This window comes from Elgaria multicarinata, chromosome 1 (genome assembly GCF_023053635.1).
Source record: "Elgaria multicarinata webbii isolate HBS135686 ecotype San Diego chromosome 1, rElgMul1.1.pri, whole genome shotgun sequence".
NCBI lineage: Eukaryota > Metazoa > Chordata > Lepidosauria > Squamata > Anguidae > Elgaria > Elgaria multicarinata.
Window position 1 is genome coordinate 216,241,742 of NC_086171.1, and position 27,115 is coordinate 216,268,856.

General features: G+C 49.5%; 1 protein-coding gene across 1 annotated transcript; it reads left to right on the forward strand.

Moving 5' to 3' along the window:
* Positions 1–26,265, forward strand: CCM2L (CCM2 like scaffold protein). Its single transcript, XM_063147469.1, has 10 exons — positions 1–45; positions 5,525–5,692; positions 7,055–7,138; positions 8,268–8,451; positions 12,039–12,589; positions 15,759–15,894; positions 19,017–19,080; positions 20,840–20,987; positions 24,354–24,492; positions 25,942–26,265. Exons 1-10 carry the CDS (start codon positions 16–18, stop codon positions 26,229–26,231), a joined length of 1,794 nt encoding a protein of 597 aa, XP_063003539.1. The 5' UTR covers positions 1–15; the 3' UTR covers positions 26,232–26,265.
* The last annotated feature ends 850 nt before the right edge of the window (positions 26,266–27,115 follow it).

The window sequence follows — 27,115 nt, forward strand, 5'->3', positions numbered from 1 at the left end:
GAGCGAGGACGGGACATGGAGCATGAAGCGAAGAAAGGGAAAAAGGTACGCATGGCGAGGGACCAAACGCGGCGTGTGGGGGAGCATTCCTGTGCTTCGGGGTGCTGCGTGTGGTGTGTGCGGTTGTGTGCACACATTGTGCACCTCATGTGTGCAGCATCCGTTTCCCCCCATGCCCTGTGGCTCAATGGGAAACGCTGCCTTGGGCATGTTGGCGTAAGACAGACCCTTGATTCCATTGATCCAGCCTCTCCAACCAGGGACCCTCCAGATGTGTTCGGGCGGCTGGATTAAGGCGTGTAGAAGAAGACACAGACTGCAGCATGGGCCTCCTGCTATGCAAACTCTGCTCAAGCCATCTCCGAGGCCCAGAGAACTTCACCCAAGGAAGGGTGTGGCCTGTGAAAAGTGGGAAGAGCTAGGAAATAGGCATGCCCTAGGGTGCACAGAGACCCTCTCTGTAGGGTGACCCTATGGAAAGGAGGACATGGCTCCTATCTCTTTAACAGTTGCACAGAAAAGGGAATTTCAGCAGCTGTCCTTTGTATGCATGCAGCACCCGGTGAAATTCCCTCTTCATCACAATAGTTAAAGCTGCAGGAGCCCTCCCTAGAGTGACCAGATACAAAAGAAGGCAGGGCTCCTGCAGCTTTAACAGTTGTGGTGAAGAGGGAATTTCACCGGGTGCTGCATGCATACAAATGACACCTGCTGGAATCCCCTTTTCATAGAATCATAGAATAGCAGAGTTGGAAGGGGCCTACAAGGCCATCGAGTCCAACCCCCTGCTCAATGCAGGAATCCACCCTAAAGCATCCCTGACAGATGGTTGTCCAGCTGCCTCTTGAAGGCCTCTAGTGTGGGAGAGCCCATGACCTCCCTAGGTCACTAGTTCCATTGTCGTACTGCTCTAACAGTCAGGAAGTTTTTCCTGATGTCCAGCTGAAATCTGGCTTCCTGTAACTTGAGCCCGTTATTCCGTGTCCTGCACTCTGGGAGGATTGAAAAGAGATCCTGGCCACTGTTAAAGATACAGGACTTTCCATAGGGTCACCCTACCCTACAGCAGCCTTTCCCAACCTGTTGCACTCCAGATATGTTGGGCTACAACGCCCACAATTCCTGACCATTGTTTTCTGGGACTTGAAATCCAAAACTTCTGGCAGACTCCAACACTGGGAATTTTGTCCTATAACAGCAGCAACAAGCCAAAGGTGCCAAATTTTTTAGGTCTACCTTAAACACTCAGAGCTTTCCTCAATGAGGGTGCTGCCCAATTTGTTGATTTTTAGTTCTTTAAGTTTAAATTTTTTAACTGAGTTTTTTTTTAATGTGTTTAACTGAGACATTTTATATTCTTTTTTAAAACATTTTCGCTCTTTTGTATTTTAAACATTTTTGTTGCAAACTGCTTCAAGACGTCTTTTCGTGTATAGTCAAGCGGGCTACAAATTGATTAAGGGCGCAATCGTATGCTTGTTTAGACGCGGGGTGGAGGGTGGAATCATACACTTTGCAGAGTTTCCCAGCCAGCTGTGACTTTTTTCTGTCTAAACATACACAAGATGAACAACAGGGTGAAATATAATAGGGATAAATGCCAAGTTCTACATTTAGGAAATAGAAACCAAAGGCACAGTTACAAGATGGGGGATACTTGGCTCAGCAATACTACAAACGAGAAGGATCTTGGAATTGTTGTAGATTGCAAGCTGAATATGCCAACAGTGCGATATGGCTGCAAGAAAGGCAAATGCTATTTTGGGCTGCATTAATAGAAGTAGAGCTTCCAAATCACGTGAGGTCCTGGTTCCTCTCTATTCGGCCCTGGTTAGGCCTCATCTAGAGTATTGCGTCCAGTTCTGGGCTCCACGATTCAAGAAGGACGCAGACAAGCTGGAGCGTGTTCAGAGGAGGGCAACCAGGATGATCAGGGGTCTGGAAACAAAAGCCCTATGAAGAGAGACTGAAAGAACTGGGCATGTTTAGCCTGGAGAAGAGAAGATCTAGGGGAGACATGAGAGCACTCTTCAAATACTTGAAAGGTTGTCACACAGAGGAGGGCCAGGATCTCTTCTCGATCCTCCCTGAGTGCGGGACACGGAGTAACGGGCTCAAGTTAAAGGAAGCCAGATTCCAGCTGGACATCAGGAAAAACTTCCTGACTGTTAGAGCAGTATGACAATGGAATCAGTTACCTAGGGAGGTTGTGGGATCTCCCACACTAGAGGCCTTCCAGAGGCAGCTGGACAATCATCTGTCAAGGATGCTTTAGGGTGGATTCCTGCATTGAGCAGGGGGTTGGACTCGATGGCCTTGTAGGCCCCTTCCAACTCTGCTATTCTATGATTCTATGAGGATTTTGTACTAAATAAATAATAAGCCATGCAACATGTCCTGCCCTATTAGAATGCATCAAGCGGGTTTATTGCCGAGGATAAGATGAGAGGGTGTGGACCAAAAATCCACAATATCTACTAGGCTCCTGCTTGTCTTGGGAGTACAAAGCCCCTGCTCCAGCATTAATATTCATGGCGTGTGGTGGTGTTATCCGGTACAGCCAGAGGAGGGAGACGAGAAGTTAATGGTCCATTCAGGCTCCGAGAGTCTCATTCTGTAAGCATTTCGTCATTCACTCCTGGCGGCGTGCCTTTGGGGGGGGGGAGGACTGGAATCAATGAAATGCTCTCTGCACATGTTCAGAGGTCTCCCCGAGCTGAGGCTAACCGGCTCCTGGCACCGATACTTGGCACTGATCTGACAGGTCGTGTGACTCGGCTGTAGCTCAGCTTAAGACAAGAAAATGTGCCTGCAGTCCTTGGCTGAGCTCTGGGAGGCAACGTCTCTCTCGCAGCCCCCATTCTGAGCAGATGGGCCTGGGTGGCCGTTCTCCACCCTGTCACAGATCCAGCACCATCCGAAGCCTCTGGAGACACAACGGCCCCCTCCCGCTGCCTCCGGCGATGGCCAGCTGTCAGCCTGGGCTCCTGGCTGAATCACCACCAGCCAGTCCTGAGATCAACGTGTTAAATTGGCTCCGTTGGCTGCCACCCACAAGACAAACCTAAGACATTTGGGGGCCTCAGGCAGGTTATCGCCACTCTCTCGTTAGCAAGGGGCACGATCCACCAAAAAGTTCCCCTGCTCAAGCTCCAGAGAAATGAACCGAAGGTGCCCAAGAGCCCATCTCAGTGGGCAGAGGAGGCTGGTGTTTCTGATGTCAATGGGACGGTGAATCCGCTCCGGGTTTCAATCAGAACCAGCGGTTCTGATTGAAACCCGGAGCGGATTCACTGTCCCATTGACATCGGAAACACCAGTTTGCACTATCAGTGGGTCTTGTGCATGAGAACTGCTAGTCATTTTCCCTTCAAGGGCACCTGCAAGCACTTCTCAAGGTCAGGGCTGGCGCTACCATAGAGGCCACTTAGGCGGCCGCCTAGAGCGCCAAGGTAAGGGGGCGCCAAACGTCGCACCCGGAAGCCACTCTCCCACAGCGCTCTGAGAGGGCGGCTTCCGGGTACGCCGTTCCGAAGCAACCCGTCCCCCTGCTCCAGCATCCTGGCTTTGCTTCGGCTGGGCGCCCACCCAGCCGAAGCGAAGCTATGCCCCCCCACCCCCACTCCAGCATCCTGGCTTCGCAATAGCGTGCCCGGAAGTCGCTCTCCCAGAGTGGCTTCCGGCTGGGTGCGCCTTTCTGAAGCCGCCCCCCCACCCCAGCGTCCTGGCTTTGCTTCGGCTGGGCAGGCAACATGGCACCCTGCGCCCAGGTACGCTGGGGTGGGTGTGGTTGGGTGAAAGCAGCTCACCTGTCTAGGGCGCAAAATAATCTGGCACCGGCCCTGCTCAAGGTGACCACCACACCTTGCTTCACAATAAGAGACCACCTCTGTGTCACCATGTCCTGCCCAGAGCTGAGATTTCCTCGGCCGAGAGAGAGAGAGAGAGAGAGAGACAGAAACAGGGATAGAGATATCGCCCTGTATCTGGTGGGTGAAAATAGATATACTTGTTTTTAACGCCGTGCGGCTGTAGCAGCGGTTTAATGAATGGCATCAGAGAGCGCGACAAACCCCTAATGGACCAGATAACACGACTTTTAAAAGAGAACAAGACAGTGACAGATCCCACCCCGGTCGAAAGGAAGATCCTTCCCGAACTCGATGTTAATTGGAAAATAGATTCTGTCTGGAGTGCTGAGCAATGCAGGTGCTAAGGGCTGCAGACAGGCCATCCTTTGTGAAGCTGATGGCTCCTGGCATGACCAGCTGATGTTTCCTTCAATGACAGGAGAAGATCTCCAGAGAGCAGAGGGGAGTTCTCTCTCTCTCTCTCTCTCTCTCCCTCTCCCTCTCCCTCTCCCTCTCCCTCTCTCTCTCTCTCTCTTTCTCCAGTTTTTGGAATGATATCCCTCTGGGCTTGGAGAAGGTGAAACTCCTCCAGCCGAAAGGAAGGGGCTCTCCTGGCCTAGTGCCCTCCGGATGTGTTGGACTGCAGTTCCCATCATGACCATGCTAGCTGGGGATGGTGGACATTGTAGTCCAGTCATCTGGAAGGTGCCAGGTCAGGGAAGGCTGGGGATGGGGAGACATGATAGAGGTGTACAAAATTAGATATGGCATGGAGAATGTAGATAGGGAGACATTTTTCTTCCTCTCTCAAAATACTAGAACCCGGGGTCATCCCATGAAGCTGACTGGTGGGAGTTTTAGGACAAATAAAAGGAAGTACTTCTTCACACAGCGCAGAGTTAAATTGTGGAACTCACTACTACAAGATGTAGTGATGGCCACCAATCTAGATGGCTTTAAAAGGGGGTTGGATAAATTCCTGGAGGCAAAGGAATTGCACACAACCATCAGGGCTAGTAGCCATTGATAGCTGCTAGCCCTGATGGTTGTGTGCTACCTCCAGTATTCGAGGCAGTAAGCCTGTGTGCACTAGTTGCTGGGGAACATGGGTGGGAGGGTGCTGTTGCACCATGTCTGGCTTGTTCATCCCTGGCTGATGGCTGGTTGGCCCCTGTGTGAACAGAGTGCTGGGCTAGGTGGACCCTTGGTCTGATCCAGCATCAGGGCCCTTCTTAGGTTCTTATGTTCTTATGAGGGCCTGGAGTCTTTCTAGACGAAGATCACTGGATCCTGGATACCACCTCAGCGGGGAGGGGCGGAGGCCGGCTGACAGAGGTTCGGTTCCCAAGTCCTGCAAAGCTGCTCCTTCCTTTCCAACTGGCTGTAGGAGAAGCAGAAATAAATAATGCAAAATAACAATGACATGCAAATTGCGTTTAATTTAGGCCGCAGGGCTTTTATTTTCTTGAAACAGAACTTGATTTGGCTTTTTGGCAGACAGCGGGCGCCACCATCTGCATGCCTCACAGTCTGTACAGAGCCATTTCGTTTTTCTTTTCTTTCTCTTTTTTGCAACGAGGGCATCTGTCAACGTTTCAGCAACGGATAACCCTTCCGCTGCCGGAGGGCTCCGTCACTTGACTGGCTTCCTCTCCCCGTCCCCCCTTTCCCAGGGGTTCGTGTCTCCCATCAAGAGGCTGGTCTTCCCGAAGGCAGCCCGGCGGCAGGCCCTCAAAAGCACAGTGTACCGGCGCCCACTGCACTCGGTCCCGCTGTACCCACCGGACTATCTCATCGACCCACAGATCCTACTGCACGACTATGTCGAAAAGGAAGTGAAGGTGAGCGGGGGCCAAGAGTCCCGGGTGAAGGCCCCTGCGGCAGTGGGGAGTTCACGGAGAACCGGGTTGGTGAAGCCAGGCCCACGGGGCAAATGTGGCCTGCCCAGGGGCTCGTCATCTGGCCCCATCCCGTTCCCTCCTCCAGTGGCTGTCCAGCATTTGTGCAGTTTTTCTCCATCCTGAAACGTTTCTCCTAAGGCTGAGTTACTGGCAGTAAGAACTTTAAACTAAAATATGCAGGTGGTTTTGGTATTTTGGCCCCAGCCCTGGGATGCAACCCTCCACACTGCCACCACCACCCAACAGCATTTGGCCTTTGGGCTGAAAGAGTTCAACACTCCTGACATAGTGGGTAGAGTGACCCTATGAAAAGGAGGACAGGGCTCCTGTATCATTAACAGTTGTATTGAAAAGGGAATTTCAGCCAGTGTCATTTGTAGGCACGCAGCACCTGGTGAAATTTCTTCTGTATCACAACACTTAAAGCTGCAGGAGCCCTGCCCTCTTTTGTACCTGGTCACTCTACAATTTGACTGTTGTTAAATGCAGAGATGAATTTAGCGGCTTGGATAGAGTCCGCTGTGAGCTAAAAGGATCTCGAATCCCATCTCTGCCATTAATTCACCAGGGGGCTTTTGGCAAGCCTCCATCATCACAATGGGCATGATAGCACCAACCTTCCTTACAGGGTTGTTGTTGTTGTTGCGAGTATCACATTAAGAGGCTCGTTGGCGGCCCTTTTTCTGTGCACAGGATTATGTATTAACCCTGTTCGGACAACACGATAAGCCAAGGTGGTTAAGCATTTTGAGCTGAACATTATGGCTTAGCGTGTGGTGTGAAGTGAACCATAACTTAGAGTGTCGTGTGAACCACTCCTAACCATGGTGGCTACATAACCACCGTTTACGCATGCTCAGTAGCCATTTGTAGCAGAAGGTTTAGCGGCCAAACCATGGCTTAGCGTGCCATCTGAACAGACCCATTGTGTTTTTATAGACATTGATTATATGTGATGAATGCTGTGGTTTTAATATATTGTGAGCTTTCCTGAAAAAGTGGCATACAAATATTGGAATAAATAAATACAAATAAATTTATTTTCCAAAAAACAAAGTCCTGGAGAAAACCTGTAATGAAAATTGCCCCTGCCTCCACTCGAAGCCAATTTTTTTTAACAGATTTCTTAACAGCTTGTTTATGAAAGGAACAGAAAGTGAAGCAAAACTAAGTATGTGTTCTGGATCTTCACAGTCTGTCTTGACAACCAATTTCTCTTCTTTTTAATGCAGAACGTTGCTTTGTAATGCCCACCCAGCCCTCTTCTGTCTTTATCTTCTCTCATTTTCTCTTCCTCTCCAGTTTTTAGGTCACCTGACCTGGGTGACCACTTCCTTGAATCCCTCCAGCCGCGATGAGCTCTTGCAGCTACTGGATACTGCGAGGGTAACAACTGGACAATGTTCTTCAATACACTTTGGGGTTGTTCAGTTAAGAGCAATGTGCTTGCAATGAATTTTGCCAGTTAGATGAGCAAAAGAGCCCCAGGAAGCAGGGTTGGTACTTTTGTTGTTGTGTTCATAGTTCTTGTTATCCTTTCCTCCATTCGGATGAGGAAAGGAGCCCAGGGAGACGGGCTCCAGTGATTTGTTCGCAGCACCATTAGGCCTGCTGGTCAGAGACCTGATAGCAGAAATCTCCAGACACATTTTAGGGTGACCAACCATCAGGATTTCCCCGGATTTGTCTGGTTTTTTGTTCTACCCTGGGTGTCCAGGGGGATTTTCTGTAATTTTCTATAATGTCCAGGAATGACACCCTTTCCCCTTTAAGGCCCTAGCGTAGCACAGGGGGATGACGTTCTTTCCAAACGCACATCATGTTCCATTCGGGACCTTAAAGGGGAAACCATGTCAATACCGGACATTATAGAAAAGACCCCGATGGGAGCAGAGGAGATGAAAGCATGCTTTCTGGGGCCTCTGGAAAGTACGCTTCCCCCCAGCCCCACTGGGTATCCTCTTTTTTGATTACCCAAATAGGGTCGCCCTAGGATACAACCTTCTAGGCAGAGAATCAGGTGATCAGAAGGAACCAGGCGCCTCAACTTCCTCCTTCCCTCTCTGTAAACGTCAGGCAGGGTGTGCCGTTGCGCTCTGGTTTTAGGAAAAGCTCCCTCCCTCCCCCTCCCCCCATGAATGTCAACAGCCCCCTTTACAAGCCATTTATGCGCAGAGCCATCACCACTTCTTGGCAGGAAATCCCATAAATTAATTGCGATTAGACTCTGTGGCTTGGCTCACTTGCTTGGGTTATCTGGGCCATTTGTCCTGATCGTGCTTTTCTGCAGCAGATCTGTTTTTCTGCTCGTGGCTTCTGGATTGGGCCATGTCCCAAGGGCTGAGATCAGGATGTGTGGGTGTGGGTGTGGGTGTGTGTGGGTGTGGGTGTGTGTGCGCGCGATGGAGCTGTCTTTGAGAAGGGAGGTGTGTTGCCCTCGCAGCCTTTTCCGGGGAGCTGAAATCAGATCTGGCGCTGTTCAACAGACACTTCCTTTGCTCTGGCTTTCCTGTAGCAGCTGAAGGAGCTTCCTCTGAAGACGACCCCCGATCAGGACAGCATCTTGAGCCTTTCAGCGCGCTGCCTGCTTCTGACCTGGAGGGACAACGAGGAGCTCATCCTGAGGATCCCGACACATGAGATTGCTGCGGCTTCCTACCTGCGGGATGATGCTTTGCACCTCCTGGTGCTCAAGACAGGTGTGGATCCATTTGGCTGAGAATCTCAGCTCCACCCGGGACGAGCCTCTGGGCACACTGGGCCTCCAGGCAGTTATCTAGGTGTTGGTTATATCACCGTGAAGACTCAGTGGAGGCTGGTGTCTCAGATGTCAGTGGGGTTGTAAATACACTCTGGGTTTCAGTCAGGACTCCAAAGGAGCTCTTCAAGGCATTGAAGCCATTTTGCAGATAGGGTTCAGCACCTTGGATAGCTCCTTTCGGGTCCTGACTGAAACTCAGAGTGGATTCACACACCCACTGACATCAGAGCCACCGGCCTCCACTGGTTAGATTAGCACTGTGTGCTTTATTTGGGGCTACCCTTGAAGAGTGTACGGAAGCTTCAGTTGGTACAAAATGCAGCAGCTAGGCTGCTGACTGCTGCATGGACTTGTGATCACATCACCCTGATCCTGAAAGATTTGTATGGCTGCCAATTGTTTTCCAGGCTCAAGGTGTTGGTGTTAGCCTTTAAAGTTCTTAGGGCATGGCTGTTGAGAGGAATGCTTATCTCAGTATGAACCTGTTCGGTTATTAGGATCAGCAGGAGGCCCTTTTGAAGACACCCTTAGGGTGACCATATGAAAAGGAGGATAGGGCTCCCGTATCTTTTAACAGCTGTATAGAAAAGGGAAATTCAGCAGGTGTCATTTGTATGCATGCAGCACCTGGTGAAATTCCCTCTTCATCTCAACAGTTAAAGCTGCAGGAGCCCTGCCCTCTTTTGTATCTGGTCACTCTAGAATAGCTCCTGCAGCTTGCACTGTTGTGATGAAGAGGTGATTTCACCAGGTGCTGCATGACACCTGCTGAAATTCCCTTTTCTATATAGCTGTTAAAAGATACAGCAGCCCTGTCCTCATTTCTATATGGTTACCCTAGACACCCTTGCTGGCAGAGACCCACTTGTCAGGCATGTGGAAAGGGGCTTTCTCCTGTGATTGCTCCCAGCCCCCCCCCCCTCCCAAAAAAATACACTCTCTTCAGAGTTTGCCCCCATTCTCTTTGCATTCAGAAAAGGTTGCATCATCTTTTTTAATGAGCCTTTTAAAATGGTTTTTAAAAGGCAGTGTCTTCAGGTTATCCTGTCTGATTTTAATCCATACTTCTTGCAGTTCACTGTTAGATGTTCCTTCTGCTCTCCCTCTCATTTTCCCCAAGTCCACATGCTCTGAGCCGCCCCCCAGAATGTGTGAGCAGAGTTTACTTGTCTGCACAGCTCCTATTACATCAGAACCTGTTCCAAACAGCGCGTCTTTCATTTCAATTGCAGAGTTAGCAGGAGCACCTTATTATGCAAATAAGCACGCACTCAAACTGATACTTTGAAAGCAAATGAAAGTGGGTGGAAAGAATAATCAGCTAGCTGCCTTAATTAAACACTAAAAGGTTATCTTACCTAGAGGGCTAGGCTTAAAAAAAACCCACTTTTTTAATAGTGTGTATGCTGCAACCAGTCAAAAATAACGGAATATGAAAGTGTTGAGAGTTTGGGCCATAGCTTTGTCAGGTGATGACTGGGTGGTCTGGAGACACAGCCGTGTCAGTGTCAGACAAGGGAGAGGTTATCACCGGATACGGTGGCTGGCAAAGGCGAGGCAAGGCTGTTTTACTGTTTTACTCTGTACAGCACCATGTACATTGATGGTGCTATATAAATAAATAATAATAATAATAACAAGGCAAGGAACACATGGGCTAAAAGCAACATGATCAGCCCGCTAAAAGGGAATTAATCAGACAGGGAAGCCACACCAGATCCTGAGGGCCAGGTGAAATTCCATTGGCCCTAGAGGCCTTCAAGAGGCAGCTGGACAGCCCTCTGTCAGGGATGCTTTAAGGTAGATCCCTGCATTGAACAGGGGGTTGGACTCGATGGCCTTTTAGGCCCCTTCCAATTCTACTATTCTATGATTCCAAGAGTAAGAACAGAGTACAGGACACGGAATAACAGGCTCAAGTTAAAGGAAGCCAGATTCCAGCTGGACATCAGGAAAAACTTCCTGACTGTTGGAGCAGTACGACAATGGAACCAGTTCCCTAGGGAGGTTGTGGGCTCTCCCACACTAGAGGCCTTCAAGAGGCAGCTGGACAACCACCTGTCGAGGATGCTTTAGGGTGGATTCCTGCTTTGAGCAGGGGGTTGGACTCGATGGCCTTGTAGGCCCCTTCCAACTCTGCTATTCTAGGATTCTATGATTCCATGGTCCCACATCTTATCCAGCAATTACGAAGTCAGTAATTGCAGTACCTCCTTTTTAGCCAGCTGCACTAATGATGCTTGCTCCATCACCATGGAGAAGAATACCAGCTCCAAGTTTTTGGGGGGCCCAATGGGCAAGACAGGTTATACCCTCAGGAGATCTACCTTCTCTCTGCCATTGTCACCAGCTCCTCTTGCTCCTCATCCTTTTTCTCCTCATTGCTGCAGGCAGGGAGCCAGCGGCATCTGCTGCTTCTCTTTCTCTGGGCCAGAGCGAGAGACAGGTGAACAAGTAGGCTGCAATAGGGAAGAAGGGGAGCAAGGCCAGGGGACTCTTGCCAGAGGACCCTGGTGGTGGGATGGGCCATTGGCAGGTGCACAGTGTGGCCGAGAGTGGACCAAAGGCTCCCTCTGCTGGTGAGCTGCCACTGCAGCACGGAGCAAAAGGTGCTGAGCCTTCCCCAACCTGGTGCCCACCAAATGTGGGTGGATTCCTGCATTGAGCAGGGGGTTGGACTCGATGGCCTTGTAGGCCCCTTCCAACTCTGCTATTCTATGATTCTATGAAATGAGATGGACTGCAACTCCCATAATTCCCAGCCAGCATGACCCATGGCTGATTTGCGCCTTCACACCAAGCCACAAAATGTCCTGGGCTACCTCTGGCTGCCCAATTAATCAAGACCAATTCCCAGCCAATAGGGCCATTGCCCTAACCTCCCTCGCAAGGATGTTGTGAGGTTAGAGGAGGGTGGAAATCATTGTTTACTTACCCAGAGCTCTTTGGAGGGAGGGCAGAGATACAGCAGTGTTCAGCTGGAGCGTGTTCAGAGGAGGGCAACCAGGATGATCAGGGGTCTGGAAACAAAGCCTTATGAAAAGAGACTGAAAGAACTGGGCATGTTTAGCCTGGAGAAGAGAAGATGGAGGGGAGACATGATAGCACTCTTCAAATACTTAAAAGGTTGTCACACAGAGGAGGGCCAGGATCTCTTCTCGATTCTCCCAGAGTGCAGGACATGGAATAACGGTCTCAAGTTAAAGGAAGCCAGATTCCAGGTGGACATCAGGAAAAACATCCTGACTGTTAGAGCAGTACAACAATGGAACCAGTTACCTAGGGAGGTTGTGGGCTCTCCCACCCTAGAGGCCTTCAAGAGGCAGCTGGACAGCCATATGTCAGGGATGCTTTAGGGTGGATTCCTGCACTGAGCAGGTGGTTGGACTCGGTGGCCTTGTAGGCCCCTTCCAACTCTACTATTCTATGATTCTATGACAGCAGTATTTCCTTCCTTCCATTCAGGCTGCCTAGACACAGGCCTGTCTCCACCTTTTTTTTCTTTTTCTTTTTTTTAATTTCCAGGCTTAGGTGTTGACCCGGTCCCTGCGGGGGGCAGCTTGGACATCTATCCAGGAATCATGCAGGAGAAGAAGTTCCCAGGAGGACCGGCTGAGAAGAGGCCGATGGAGGCGCGGCAGCTGGGAGGCACCATGGAGCGGCGTCATACCATCTGCAGCTTGGACTGGAAGATGGCCCGGAGCGCCGGGCAGGAGGGGCGGCCGAGCGGCAGCGGTGGGGGCAGCCTGGAGCGGAAGCAGGGCACGGGCAGCTGGGAGAAGCGGCAGCCGGCCGGGGGCAGCCGGCCCTTCGGGAGCTGGGAGCGCAGGCAGACCTACAGCGGCAGCTGGGAGCGTCGGGCTGGTGTGGGCAAAGCCGGAGGCAGCTGGGAGTGTCGCCAGGCCAACAAGGCGGGGGGCAGCTGGGAACGCCGACAGACCTACAGCGGCAGCTGGGAGAGAGGCAAGACTTGTGGCAGCTGGGAGCGCCGGCACATGGGAAACAACCCCCTGGACCCCAAGGAGCCCTGCCCTGAAGCCTACTGCAACCTCATCATCCTGGCTGTGGCTAACAGAGTAAGTGACTGCCTTCCCCCCCCCCCCTTTGAAAACAAGAGAGGAGACTCCCAATAACATTTTGCAATCGCAGTATCCGCACTGTGTACTACTTTCACAGCCCTCCTGGAATCCCAGTCTGATCCTCTAGTGTTTCACCAGATGGCCACACCCTCCTTTTTCCTGGCCACACCCCTAACCCTGACTGCCAATCATTGGGTTATTTCCCAGCTTTTGCATGTTTCCCCCCACTAGGACGACCCTATGAAAGGGAGGACAGGGCTCCTGTGTCTTTAACAGTAATGTAGAAAAGGGAATTGCAGCAGGTGTCAATTGAAGAAGGTGAAATTCTCTCTTCATCACAACAGTTAAAGCTGCAGAAGCCCTGCCTTCTTTTGTATCTGGCCACTCTACTATAGCTAGTGTAGCTTTAAGTGTTGTGATGAAGAGGGAAGTTCACCCTCTTCAATTGACCTCTGCTGAAATTCCCTTTTCTACATTACAGTTAAAGATACAGGAGCCCTGTCCTCCTTTTCATAGGGACACCCTAATACAACTGTTAAAGATACAGGAGCCTTGAACTCTTTTCCATAGGGTCACCCTACGGTGTACTACTTTACATTGGAACGTCCTCTGTTTGAAGGGATCCTCTGTTTGAAGGACCATCCAGTCCAAGACCAGTTGAAAGATAAAGTACACTAAGAAGGGAAAGGGGGAGGGTTCTTGAAGTGTCCATCAACAGTTAACACCACTTGGAGAGTGAGCTGTGCAGGGACTGGGGACATCTAGTGAATCTTGCCCATTATGGTGGTATGTAGTAAGGATGTCCCATAATCTAGGGTGACCCTATGAAAAGGAGGACAGGGCTCCTGTATCTTTAACAGGAATGTAGAAAAGGGAATTGCAGCAGGAGTCAATTGAAGAAGGTGAAATTCTCTCTTCATCACAACAGTTAAAGCTGCAGAAGCCCTGCCCAATTTTGTATCTGGCCACTCTACTATAGCTAGTGTAGCTTTAAGTGTTGTGGTGAAGAGGGAAGTTCACCCTCTTCAATTGACACCTGCTGAAATTCCCTTTTCTACATTACAGTTAAAGATACAAGAGCCCTGTCCTCCTTTTCATATGGTCATCCTACCCCCACCCCATTCTGAAAGATTGAAATGCCTCTCCCAAGTCCTTAGTTACCAGCAGTAAGAGCTTCAAGCTAAAATAGGTTGTTGGGTTGTTGTTGTTTTTAGTATTTTATCTCTGCCGTAATTTAGCCCCAACCATAGGGTGACCCTATGAAAAGGAGGACAGGGCTGCTGTATCTTTAACAGTTGCATAGAAAAGGAAGTTTCAGCAGGTGTCATTTGTATATATGGGGAACCTGGTGAAATTCCCTCTTCATCACCACAGTGAAAGCTGCAGGAGCTATACTAGAGTGACCAGATTTAAAAGAGGGCAGGGCACCTGCAGCTTTAACTGTTGTGATGAAGAGGGAATTTCACCAGGTTCCCCATATATACAAATGACACCTGCCTAAATTTCCTTTTCAATATAACTGTTAAAGATACAGGAGCCCTGTCCTCCTTTTCATATGGTCACCCTAATCCAAATGCCACACAGGGGATCCTGTGAGCAGGCAGGGACGATTCCTCCATCTTCCTGGGATAACCCTTAGGTGTAGAAAGGGCCAGAGTCTCACCTCAAGATTTCACTTCCTCTTGTAAGAACAACAGAAGTGCCCTGATGCTGGATCAGACCAAGGGTCCATCTAGTCCAGCACTCTGTTCACACAGTGGCCAACCAGCCATCGGCCAGGGGTTGGGTTGGACTGTTACCATGTTAAACACTTTGTTGCTGGATCATTATCAGATGTTCAATTCTAGTCCACAGGGACTAGAAACTTTGTTCACGTCTTCTTTTTTATTATTATTATTTATACAGCCCCAACAATGTACTTGGTGCAGTACAGCAACAATATCCTGCCAGAGGCTTACAATCTAAAATCACATTAAAACACATGAGGGGGGGGAAGGGGTTACACAGAGACCAAATAAGGGAATCATCGGAGCATTGTGAACAATAAATCAGGCTAGGATTCCAAAAGCTAGGAAAATAAGATAAGTTTTCAAACGCTTTTTAAAATTTAGGATAGAACTCATCGTTCGTAGATGTTCTGGGAGAGCGTTTTACTCCCAGGGTGATGAATTCTCCACCCAGCAATAATTCTGTGCTTTTCCTACTTTGAAAAGACAATTCAAACCTTTCCACAACCAATTAATCTCGGGAAGAATTGGCGTCTCCGGAAGGTCTCTTTGCATACAGCAGCAAACTTGTACAAAATGAACTGCGCTCCTCCATTCCGTCCTATTAATTGGGTGGGAAGGGCTACTTAATATTCGAGGGGGCAATTCGAATTCTATGAGCCTCGTGTGGCGCAGAGCGGTAAAGCAGCAGTTTCTGCAGCTGAAACTCTCCCCACAGCCTGAGTTCGGGGTCTGGGGGAAAGGTAAAAATGGCCGGGGAAGGCAACGGCAAACCACCCCGCTATAAGGCCTGCCAAGAAAACGTCAGCGAAAGCTGGCGTCCCTCCAAGAGTCAGCAATGACTCAGTGCTTGCACGAGAGGTTCCTTTCCTTTCCTTCGAATTCTATCCCTTTTTTTAATAGCAGGTTGCATTCAAATGCTTACATTAGCTGAGAGTTTTAAGAAGAACTGAAAGGCAGCTGGAGCAAGGATATTTGTTTTAATTAATTGCGGAGATATTTTTCACAGTGAGAAAAATCCGTGAAAGGATTCATGCAAACTGTCCCATTCTTTTCCATTTTGGGGAGAGACACCAGAAAAGAAAAATGGGGAAAGGTTTTTCAAGCCGTGCAGGCTGGTGACTCCGATGTCAGTGGGGTCGTGAATCCGCTCCAGGTTTCAGTCAGAACCAAACACAACTCTAAAGAAACAAACCAAAGTTTGAAGCAAGGAGCGAGTTCTGACTGGTTTGACTGAAACCCAGAGCGGATTCACTGACATCTCAGCCACTGGCTTCAAGTACATTCATGCCTCTAAGGCTGCAACCTTAAGCATCCCAGCATGGCAGGAAGTCCCATTGGCTTGCATGGGATTTACGTCTGAGTAAACACGCTTTCTGTTGCACTGCATGTCCCTGTCAGCCTGCTCCAGCATGACTGTTCTTTCTTCCTGGGGGCAGGACACAGCCGAGGAATCGTGTGCTCTGATCTGCCAGGTTTTCCAGATAATATACGGGGACCAAACCATTGAGTGTGTGGATCGGGCCGGCTATCACTACACGTCCACCCCAAAGCGTCCTTGGCTATCCAGCCGGAGTGAGTACAAAGGAACGTACGAAAGAACTGAAAGACTGAAAGAACTGGGCATGTTTAGCCTGGAGAAGAGAAGATGGAGGGGAGACATGATAGCACTCTTCAAATACTTAAAAGGTTGTCACACAGAGGAGGGCCAGGATCTCTTCTCGATCCTCCCAGAGTGCAGGACACGGAATAACGGGCTGAAGTTAAAGGAAACAAGATTCCAGCTGGACATCAGGAAAAACTTCCTGACTGTTAGAGCAGTACGACAATGGAATTAGTTACCTAGGGAGGTTGTGGGCTCTCCCACACTAGAGGCCTTCAAGAGGCAGCTGGACAACCATCTGTCAGGGATGCTTTAGGGTGGATTCCTGCATTGAGCAGGGGGTTGGACTCGATGGCCTTGTAGGCCCCTTCCAACTCTGCTATTCTATGATTCTATGATTCTATGAAGCGGCTTTGTACTGAGTGCCTTTGCCCCAGAATGGCCTGCAGTGACTATCGGTGGCCCAACGGTTGAGCCCAGAGCTAGGTGCCATGTCCCAAATGAGTACAGCAGTACCACTGTGCCCTGAATCTCGTTACAACTAAAATAGCACTGGCCTTTTGAGCCGTAGTGTCACAACGCTCCCTCACACACCAAGTATTTGTTTGCCAATTCCATTGCAACGTTTTTGTTCCGCGCTAGGGCGTTGGCGTGATCATTGTGGCAGGGTACATGGTGCAGATGTCATGCCAGAACGGGAAGACCCAAGCATACATTTGCATGGAAGATCTGTGACAAGCCGGCTGCTCGCTGCCTCCTTCAGATCTCTCCTGCCAAATCAAGTCAATTTTTCACTCTAACTTCGCAGTTGTCATGTTTCCCCTTTCTTCATCTCGTCTACCAGAATCATTTCCAACTATTCCCAGGGAGGAAAACCATTAGGTATGAACCACCCTTAATCGACCAGGTTTGGTGGTTTTCATAGAATCAAAGAATAGCAGAGTTGGAAGGGGCCTACAAGGCCATCGAGTTCAACCCCCTGCTCAATGCAGGAATCCACCCTAAATCATCCCTTAGAGAGGGTTGTCCAGCTGCCTCTTGAAAGCCTCTAGTGTGGGAGCGCCCACAACCTCCCTAGGTAACTGATTCCATTGTTGTACTGCTCTAACAGTCAGCAAGTTTTTCCTGATGTTCAGCCGGAATCTGGCTTCCTGTAACTTGAGGCTGTTATTCCGTGTCCTGCACCCTGGGAGGATCGAGAAGAGATCTTGGCCCTCTTCTGTGTGACAACCTTTCAAGTATTTTCTGGGAGCTGTACACTGCTGGGGTATGTAAAGAACGCTGATGAACACTGAATCATGGGCTCAAGTGACAGGAAGCAAGATTCCACCTGGACACCAGGAAAAACTTCCTAACTGTTAGAGCAGTACGACAATGGAACCAGTGACCTAGGGAGGTTGTGGGCTCTCCACACTAGAGGCCTTCAAGAGGCAGCTGGACAACCATCTGTCGGGGACGCCATGGGGTGGATTCCTGCATTGAGCAGGGGGTTGGACTTGATGGCCTTAGATGCCCTTTCTAAATGTACTATTCTATTATTCTATGATGGACCGATTTGGGGGTGATGGAGTTGGACTATTACCATGTTAAGTACTTTTGTTGCTGGATCATTGGATGTTCTGCTGGGATAATAGGGAGCGTTGCTTGAGATGAAGCACTAACTGCACTACTGACTTAAACTGGGTTCGTGGCCCATTCCCTCTCTAAGCTACAGTGGTGTAGTAGAGCCAGAGCTCACCAGGCCATGGAGCTGAGCTGCAATCCTCGCAGTAGTTGTGGGAAATGAATTTTCACAGCCACAGTCTATTGCTCCCTGTTGTAATCCACAATATTTTAAGGTGGCTTAGCCTTGAAAGCACAATTAAGACCCATTAGGCTTAAAAAAGCCCTGCTCCTGGTGGAGATGCAAATGGGTGGTCTGCTCATATGGATCAACACAGCTGCCTGCATTTTTGGGAGTCCCTCGGGGAGGAGTGGGTCTGGAGCCTGAACTGACTGTTAGAGCAATACAACAATGGAACCAATGACCTAGGGAGGTAGTGGGTTCTCCCACACTAGAGGCCTTCAAGAGGCAGCTAGACAACCATCTGTCAGGGATGCTTTAGATGGCATTGAGCAGGGAGTTGGACTCGATGGCCTTGCAGGCCCCTTCCAACTCTGCTATTCTATGATTCTATGAAATAGCTAAATTGCGGGGGGAGGGGTTAACTGCCACAGAGGATGCCATCTTACGACTCTCAAATGCAGGCCACTGGGTCTGGAAACAAAGCCCCATGAGGAGAGACTGAAAGAATGGAGCATGTTTAGCCTTGAGAAGAGAAGGCTGAGGGGAGATATGATAGTCCTCTTCAAGGACTTGGAAGGTTGTCACATAGCGGAGGGCCAGGATCTCTTCTCGATCATCCCAAAGGGCAGGACACGGAATAAAGGGCACAAGTTATGGGAAGCCAGATTCTGGCTGGACATCAGGAAAAACTTCCTGACTGTTAGAGCAGTACGACAATGGAACGAGTTCCCTAGGAAGGTTGTGGGCTCTCCCACACTAGAGACCTTCAAGAGGCAGCTGGGCAACCATCTGTCAGGGATGCTTTAAGGAGGATTCCTGCACTGAGCAGGGGTTGGACTTGATGGCCTCATAGGCCCCTTCCAATTCTACTATTCTATGATTCTATGAAATGTGCGCACACTTAAACCTTTGCCATTACACCACAGCTAAGGAACATTGGGAAACATCTACAATTCCCAAGATTCTTTGGGAGAAGCCAAGAGTATAAAACCGCTCTATACAGTTGTAGTGTAGATCTATCCAGCTGTCTTCTGTAAAAAGGGGAAGATAACCGTTGAAGATGCTAATTAATTGCCTGCTCATTCTGGTCACCACTCCCTAGCATTGAGTCCACACTAAAAATTGAACACGTGTTGTGGGTGGCGAGGGGAAAAGACCAAAATAGATTGATCACTGGCCAGGCGGTGATTGCAAACCAAAGGGGGAGATTTACGGGGGACGGAGAGGGGCTTGAGGGGGCGCGATGGAGTGACCCAGCTTTTCCCTGCCCTCTAATGTCCCCCACCCCTTTGCCTTGTTTGTTCCCAGGTGAGAGCTGTCGGACTGATGGGACTTACGGATACGATGCAGATTTCAGCTGCTGCAGCTCCTTGTGAGTCTTCCTGGCTGCAAGGCTGTCTTCTGACTGGTGACAAATGTGGCTTTTCATGCTCAGAGCCTCTCCTCCAAAAGTACCCTGGCAACTCTGCAAGGAAGCGCCAGTAGTGACCTCAGCCCCCCCCCCCCCGTCACAGAACTCCAGTCCCCACAATCCTGCGGTGGAGACAACCCGTTTGTTTGCATTGCTTCTTCTCCCTCCATCTAATCCCGTTGTTTAAAAAGCATTTGCCGTACAGCAGGGAAGACGGCCCCAGGCACCATTTAGAAGAGGCCTTCTCTTCAAATAGGGTGACCCTATGAAAAGGAGGACCGGGCTCCTGTATCTTTAACAGTTGCATAGAAAATGGAATTTCAGCAGGTGTCATTTGTATATATGGAGAACCTGGTGAAGTTCCCTCTTCATCACAGCAGTTAAAGCTGCAGGTGCCCTGCCCTCTTTTAAATCTGGTCACTCTAGTATAGCTGCTGCACCTTTAACCGTTGTGATAAAGAGGGAATTTCACCAGGTTCTCCATATATACAAATGACACCTGCTGAAATTCCTGTTTCTATGCAACTGTTAAAGATACAGGAGCCCTGTCCTCCTTTCCATATGGTCACCCTAAGGCTGCCTGCCACAATATACGCATACAAATCTAAAAGCAAAGGGAAGTATGGGGTGTATTTTCCTCCTGAGATTTTGCCTTGATTCATATGCAAACATATGCAGATTTAACTGATCAATGGGTCCCGAATCCCCTGGGCCACAGACTGGTACCGGTACGTGGCCTGTTAGGAACCGGGCCGCGCAGGTGAACTGCTTTCATCCCCCCACCCCCCCACCCCAGCGTACCTGGGTGCGGGGCGCCATCTCGCCTGCCCAGCTGAAGCAAAGCCAGGATGCTGGAGTGGGGGGCAGGGCAGGGGGGGCTTCCCAAAACCATCCCCTCAACCCACCCACCCCGGTCCGTTGGAAAAATTGTCTTCCACGAAACCGGCCCCTGGTGCCAAAAAGGTTGGGGACCGCTGGCACTAAACCCCATGCTATAAATTGAATAATATTTCTCTGATGGGGGGCAGACCTGGACACCTTGCAACCGCCTCCCCTCAAAATGTAACCTGCCCACTAGTAGCTATGTCTTTGGACCAGTTGAGTCTTTTAACAACAAATCTGATTTTTCAGTTCTAGGAACATTCTAACAAACGTGCTTAGAAATGGCTTTAAATAGGCATGACGGTAGTTGCTGGAAGGTAAGGCTATCAAAGGTTACTTGTCATGATGGCTACATACTACCTCCAGGATTTAGAGATACCGCTTACCTCTGAAACAGCACTTGCTGGGGAACACCAAAAGGAGAGGGCTCCTGACCTTATGTCCTGCTTGGGGTCATCCCAGAAAGGCATCTGGTTGGCCACTGTGGGGAAGAGGTAGCTGGCCTACATGAACATTTGACCCGTTTCAGCAGGTTCTTCGATGAGAAGTGTGATTTTACAGCAGAGTTGCCTTATACAAAGAAAGTGCGGTAATACAGCATTTAGTATTAGAGGGAAGAAACGCAGGCTAGTGCCAGTTTAGAAAAAGTTCAAATCAGCTTACTTTATTAGTGCATTTATACACATTGTTGAAGAAGGCATTCTAACACTGTTTAATTACAAGCATCCCCCCAAAAGCTTGTCCAACGCTCTAACCACTACACCGCACAGACGCGCACTGGGTTCCTTGTTAGCATGAGCTTGGAAGAGTCTCTGAACTGCCTCCCTTCTTCTTGCAGTGACGGCTCCCACGAAACCTTTGAAGCCTACGGCAGCGGTTCTTCCTCCCCTTCCTTTCACCGATCGCATCACAGCCTCGCAACGGCGTACAGCGGAAGCGACCAAAGCAGCACCGGCCGGGAGCAACTGCAAGACTACATGGTCACGGCGAGTTGGGTTTGCATGGGGGCCGGGGCGGGAGGGATGTGTCTTTGCTTTAGGCATCTCGCTCCTGGACCAGGATCATAGAATGACATCGTAGCTCTGTGCTGCATTTCGAGAGTTCAAAGTTCTTCACATCCACAAAATTAGTACCTGTTACAACTAAGAGGTAGCCCAGCCTTATTATCCCCATTCTGCAGCTCCTGAACAGTTTGCCCATGCGGTGGAATTGGACCTGCCCTTCAGTATGTTGCCCTGTCCTGGATGGAGTTGCACTCTCTCTAAAGGATCGGGTCCATAGTTTGGGGGTGCTCTCGGATCCAGAACTGTCACTTGAGGCACAGGTGAACTCAGTGGCAAAGAGCACCTTTTATCAGCTTAGGCTGATATACCAACTGCGCCCTTATCTGGACAGAGATAGCCTACCTACAGTTATCCATGCTCTGATAACCTCTCGTTTAGATTACTGCAATGCGTTATACGTGGGGCTGCCTTTGAAAACGGTCCGGAAACTTCAACTGGTACAAAACAGGGCAGCACGGTTACTAACAGCCACTAGCCGATGAGACCACATCACGCCAGTCCTTTTCCAACTTCCTTGGCTGCCAGTCCAGGTCCGGGCCCGATTCAAAGTGCTGGTATTAACATTTAAAGCCCTAAATGGCTTGGGGCCAGGTTATCTGAAGGAACGCCTCCTCCCGTATGTACCTGCCCGGACCCTAAGGTCATCCTCAGGGGTCCTTCTCCGCGAGCCCCTGCCAAAGAAAGTGAGGCAGGTGGCTACCAGAAGCAGGGCCTTCTCTGCTGTGGCAACCCGGCTGTGGAATGAGCTCCCTAAGGAGGTTCGCTTGGCACCTACATTATATGCCTTTAGACGCCAGGTGAAGACCTTTTTATTCTCCCAGCATTTTAACGGTCTATAAATAAATTTTAACTCAGTGTTTTAAATTTGTAATTTTGCATTGCTGCTGCTTTTATATTGTATTTTATAGTATGGTTTTTATACTGTTGTTTTATACTTTGAATGTTTTTAATCTTTGTGATCTGCCCAGAGAGCTCCGACTATTGGGCGGTATAGAAACACAATAAATAAATAAATAAATAAATAAATAAATGGCCATGTGGGGCAGAGCCCCCTTGCCCAAGAATGACCACCCTCTGGCATCCCTTGAAGCAGAAAGCACATCCTGTTGGCAAGTGGCAGCATGTGATGAGGCCACGTGCTTACCTAAGCCTGCTGGTTATCCTTGCCTGGCAAGTGTGTAATTCTTAAAGCATACCTGACCATCTGTCAGGTATGTTTTAAGGTGGATTCCTGCAATGAGCGTGGGGTTGGACTTGATGGCCTTATAGGCCCCTTCCAACTCTGCTATGATTCTATGATTCTCCCCCATCACGCGAATGGCCTTAAAGGCCCCAATTGGAGTGGAGAAAGGAAAAGGGTCCTTTCTTACCACCACCTCCCACTGCTCCAATCGGGGCATTTAAGGCCCTGATTGGAAAAGTGGTGGACGGGAAAGTGCAATTTCTGGGGCCTCCAGACACCGCTTTCCCATCCTCCTTAAAGACTCTGATTGGAGTGGGGGAAGTTCACAGGAAAGCAGAGGTGATCCTGGAGACATTAGGTGATGCTTGGGCACACCCAGCACACCCTGTGCGCACACCTATGTTGCTTGGACACATGGAATGTTTGCAGTGTGCCAGGGCTGGCACAGAACACACAACCAGAACGACCCGATTTCTTCGATTCTAAGACGCACTTTTCCCCCCATATAAACATCTCTAAAAACGGGGTGCGTCTTCGAATCGCGGGTGTGTCTTAGGGTTTTTTTTTTCTGTTGGTGGTACTGAAATAGTGTGCGTCTTACAATTGATGGCGTCTTACAGTCGAAGAAACACGGTATCAGGTGATGAAGCCTTTGATGGACAGCACTATTTAAGACTGAAGTTGGGGGAATTGCATATTTGGACGCTCTCCCCTATTAAAAACAAACAAGGAAAATTACCTGTACATAGAAAACTGGTACGGCTGGCAGAAGACTAGAGTAGAACCTTTTCTCTCTCGCATGCTGAAGTTCAGAGAATTTGTACACAGAGCGTTTTGTTTAAGACAGAGAACATTCAAATATAGTACACACACAAACACACATGCAGTCAGAAGTGGTTCTGCCCAGCACAAGCTGCACCAGATAGTTCTGGTTTCTACTCTTTGGCCATTGCAAAAAGGAGTTAATGCACAAAACAAGGAACCGGGACTGGTGGTTATGTGCTATCTCCAATATCCGAGGCAGTAAGCCTGTGCGCACAAGTTGCTGGGGAACATGGGTGGGAGGGTGCTGTGGCACCATGTCCTGCTTGTTCAACCCTGGCCAATGGCTGGTTGGCCACTGTGTGAACAGAGTGCTGGACTAGACGGACCCTTGGTCTGATCCAGCATCAGGGCACTTCTGATGTTCTTACGTGGGAGGGAAGGATTTTCCATGCAAAATTAGCTATGTTGCAAGCGCTTCTCCAAAATCAAGCACTCTTCCCATCTCCTTCTAGTCGTCCTGCAAAGAACCCATCAGTTTCTACTTTCTTTTTTCTCTTGAAAGTGTATTGCGGGGGAGGGACGGGACGACTTCAGGAGATCCAAGACCTTCTCCCTCCCACCCTCCAGACCAGCCCGCAGGCCGCACCCCTCCTGCTACTGAACCACCAAAATCTGGTGGCACAGCAGTGGCAAAACAACAACAGCCACCCAACAACATTAAAAGGTTCGCAGTATGGAGGCTTACATGTATCAAATTTAGCTTGTTTTTTAATTCCTCAGTTTTAAGCCTCTGTAGCGTTTTACCACTAAATTCAGCAGGGAAGTGCCGTTTTGGGGGCATTTTTTAAAAAATGGCGCCGCAGCGGGGGCAGCAGGGGTCTCATCCCCAGTGTAGATGGTGTTTCCCCCCACTCAATTTGCCATAATATGCTTAAACTATAATGTGTCCACCCTAAACGTAGATTCCCCAAACCAATCTTACTATCATAGAATCATAGAATAGTAGAGTGGGAAGAGGCCTACAAGGCCATCGAGTCCAACCCCCTGCTCAGTGCAGGAATCCACTTTAAAGCATCCCTGACAGATGGTTGTCCAGCTGCCTCTTGAAGGCCTCTAGTGTGGGAGAGCCCACCACCTCCCTAGGTCACTGGTTCCATTGTGGTACTGCTCTAACAGTCAGGAAGTTTTTCCTGATGTCCAGCCGGAATCTGGCTTCCTGTAACTTTAATCAAAATTAAATCAAAATTAAATGTTGATGTCAAAGGGCACACTTGACCCTGGAATGCTCTCCCTCCTTCTTTCTAACTACCCTGTGGATTTGTTTGTTTTTTGCCTTACAGCTGAGAAACAAACTAACCCCGCAGGAGATCCAACAGTTTGCATTATTGCTCCGGGAATACCGCATGGGGCTGGCCGTGGAAGGATACTGTGCAGGCCTGCTCCACCTCTACGGAGAAAAGCGGAAGTTTCTTCTGCTGGGTAAATGAAAAATCCCTCCTTGGGGGGAAATGAGTTGAAGAAATCACTCCCAAGGGAGCGTAAGAGACCCAAGGAATTTCCTCAGATCAAGTCAGAATATCTGTCCATCTAGCCATGTTTTTCCCAACCTAATCTAAGGTCCTCCTCCGAGTGCCTACTCCGAGGGAAGCTCGGAGGATGGCAACAAGGGAGAGGGCCTTTTCAGTGGTGGCCCCCTCAATTATGGAATGATCTCCCCAACGAGGCTCACCTGGCGCATAACATTGTTACCTTTTTGGCGCCAGGTCAAGACTTTTCTCTTCTCCCAGGCATTTAACAGCTGAGTTTTTAACTGACCCGAGAATAGTTGTTTTAAATGGATATTGTTTGTTTTTTATACTTTTGGTGGTTTTAAATTTTGTATATCTGTTTTTAACGTTCATTGATTTTAACTGTTGTAAACCGCCCAGAAAGCTTCAGCTATGGGGCGGTATACAAAACGTAATAAATAAATAAATAAATAAATCTAATGTGTTAGACTGCAACTCCCATGATTCCCAGGCTGCTGGTCTAGTCAAATCTACTGACTCTCTATGATCTCTCGACGCAGAGAAAGGGCCTTTCCATAACCTGCTACCTGGTCCCCATTTAATTTTCTAACTGGTGACGCAGACAAGCTGGAGCGTGTCCAGAGGAGGGCAACCAGGATGATCAGGGGTCTGGAAACAAAGCCCTATGAAGAGACACTGACACAACTGGGCATGTTTAGCCTGGAGAAGAGAAGATTGAGGGAAGACATGATAGCACTATTCAAAGACTTGAAAGGTTGTCCCACAGAGGAGGGCCAGGATCTCTTCTCGATCCTCCCAGAGTGCAGGACACGGAATAACGGGCTCAAGTTAAAGGAAGCCAGATTCCAGCTGGACATCAGGAAAAACTTCCTGACTGTTAGAGCAGTACGACAATGGAATCAGTTCCCTAGGGAGGTGGTGGGCTCTCCCACACTAGAGGCCTTCAAGAGGCAGCTGGACAATCACCTGTCAGGGATGCTTTAGGGTGGATTCCTGCATTGAGCAGGGGGTTGGACTCGATGGCCTTGTAGGTCCCTTCCAACTCTGCTATTCTATGATTCTATGCCAGGGATTGAAATTGGGATCTTCTGCGTGCAATGCATGCCTGGCCCCTCTGAATTAAACCCCCCTCGCCCAGTTGGGGGAACACATGGTTGGCATGTATAATACCCCCAGATTCCATCCCTGATACCTTCAGTTAATGCAGCTCAGACGCAACTGTCTTTGCAACTATGAGATCTAGTAACTTGCATTCAGTGCAGCTGGGGTTCTCGGGCCCTTGAACTCTACACCCAGTGCCCGTTCTGTGCTCTTTTTCTGCTCCCTTGGGAAATTGCAGAATTCCCGCCACCAGACCGTCTCCTACCTGGCTCACGCTCTTCTCTGTCCTTCGTCCCAGGCATGCGGCCGTTCATTCCTGATCAGGACATTGGCTACTTCGAGAGCTTCCTGGAGAACATCGGGATCCGGGAAGGGGGCATCCTGACAGACAGCTTTGGGCGCATCAAACGCAGCATGAGCAACACCTCCGCCTCGGCCGTGCGCAGCTACGACAGCTGGTCCCTCCGCTCCGATTCGGAGTCCTTCAACCGCATGATCACGGACATCACCCACGACATCGAAGCCTTGGCGCGTGACGAAGAGGAAGAGGAGGACATTGAGGAGGACCACGAAGACAACTACCTGTGAGGCGAAGCCAGCCCAGGCCTGAGAGGAGGAGGAGGAGGAGGGGTCATCTTTTAGGGGGAAGCAGGGCTGCCAGGAGCTCTTTGAATCTTCCTGCCCAGAAGTGTAATTGAATCAGTGAAAATAAAGAGGAGATTTTTGGGTCCCAGAGCAAACCTGAGTCACACTTTTCTCTCACTACGTGCACCCCCTGTTGCGAGAGGCAGCGTGCCTCATAGCACCAGTCACCGGGGTGCACAAGCAGGAGAGAGAGCTGTTAACTTCCTGTCATAGAATCATAGAATAGTAGAGTTGGAAGGGGCCTACAAGGCCATCGAGTCCAACCCCCTACTCAATGCAGGAATCCACCCTAAAGCATCCCTGACAGATGCTTGTCCAGCTGCCTCTTGAAGGCCTCTAGTGTAGGAGAGCCCACAACCTCCCTAGGTAAGTGATTCCATTGTCGCACTGCTCTAACAGTCAGGAAGTTTTTCCTGATGTCCAGCTGGAATCTGGTTTCCTTTAACTTGAGCCCATTATTCCAGGTCCTGCACTCTAGGCTGATCGAGAAGAGATCCCGGCCCTCCTCTGTGTGACAACCTTTTAAGTATTTGAAGAGTGCTCTCATGTCTCCCATCCATCTTCTCTTCTCCAGGCTAAACATGCCCAGTTCTTTCAGTCTCTCCTCAAAGGGCTTTGTTTCCAGAGCCCTGATCATCCTGGTTGCCCTCTGAACACGCTCCAGCTTGTCTGCGTCCTTCTTGAATTGTGGAGCCCAGAACTGGATGCAACACTCTAGATGAGGCCTAACCAGGGCCGAAGAGAGAGGAACTAGGACCTCACATGATTTGGAAGCTATACTTCTATTAATGCAGCCCAAAATAGCATTTGCCTTTCTTGCAGCCATA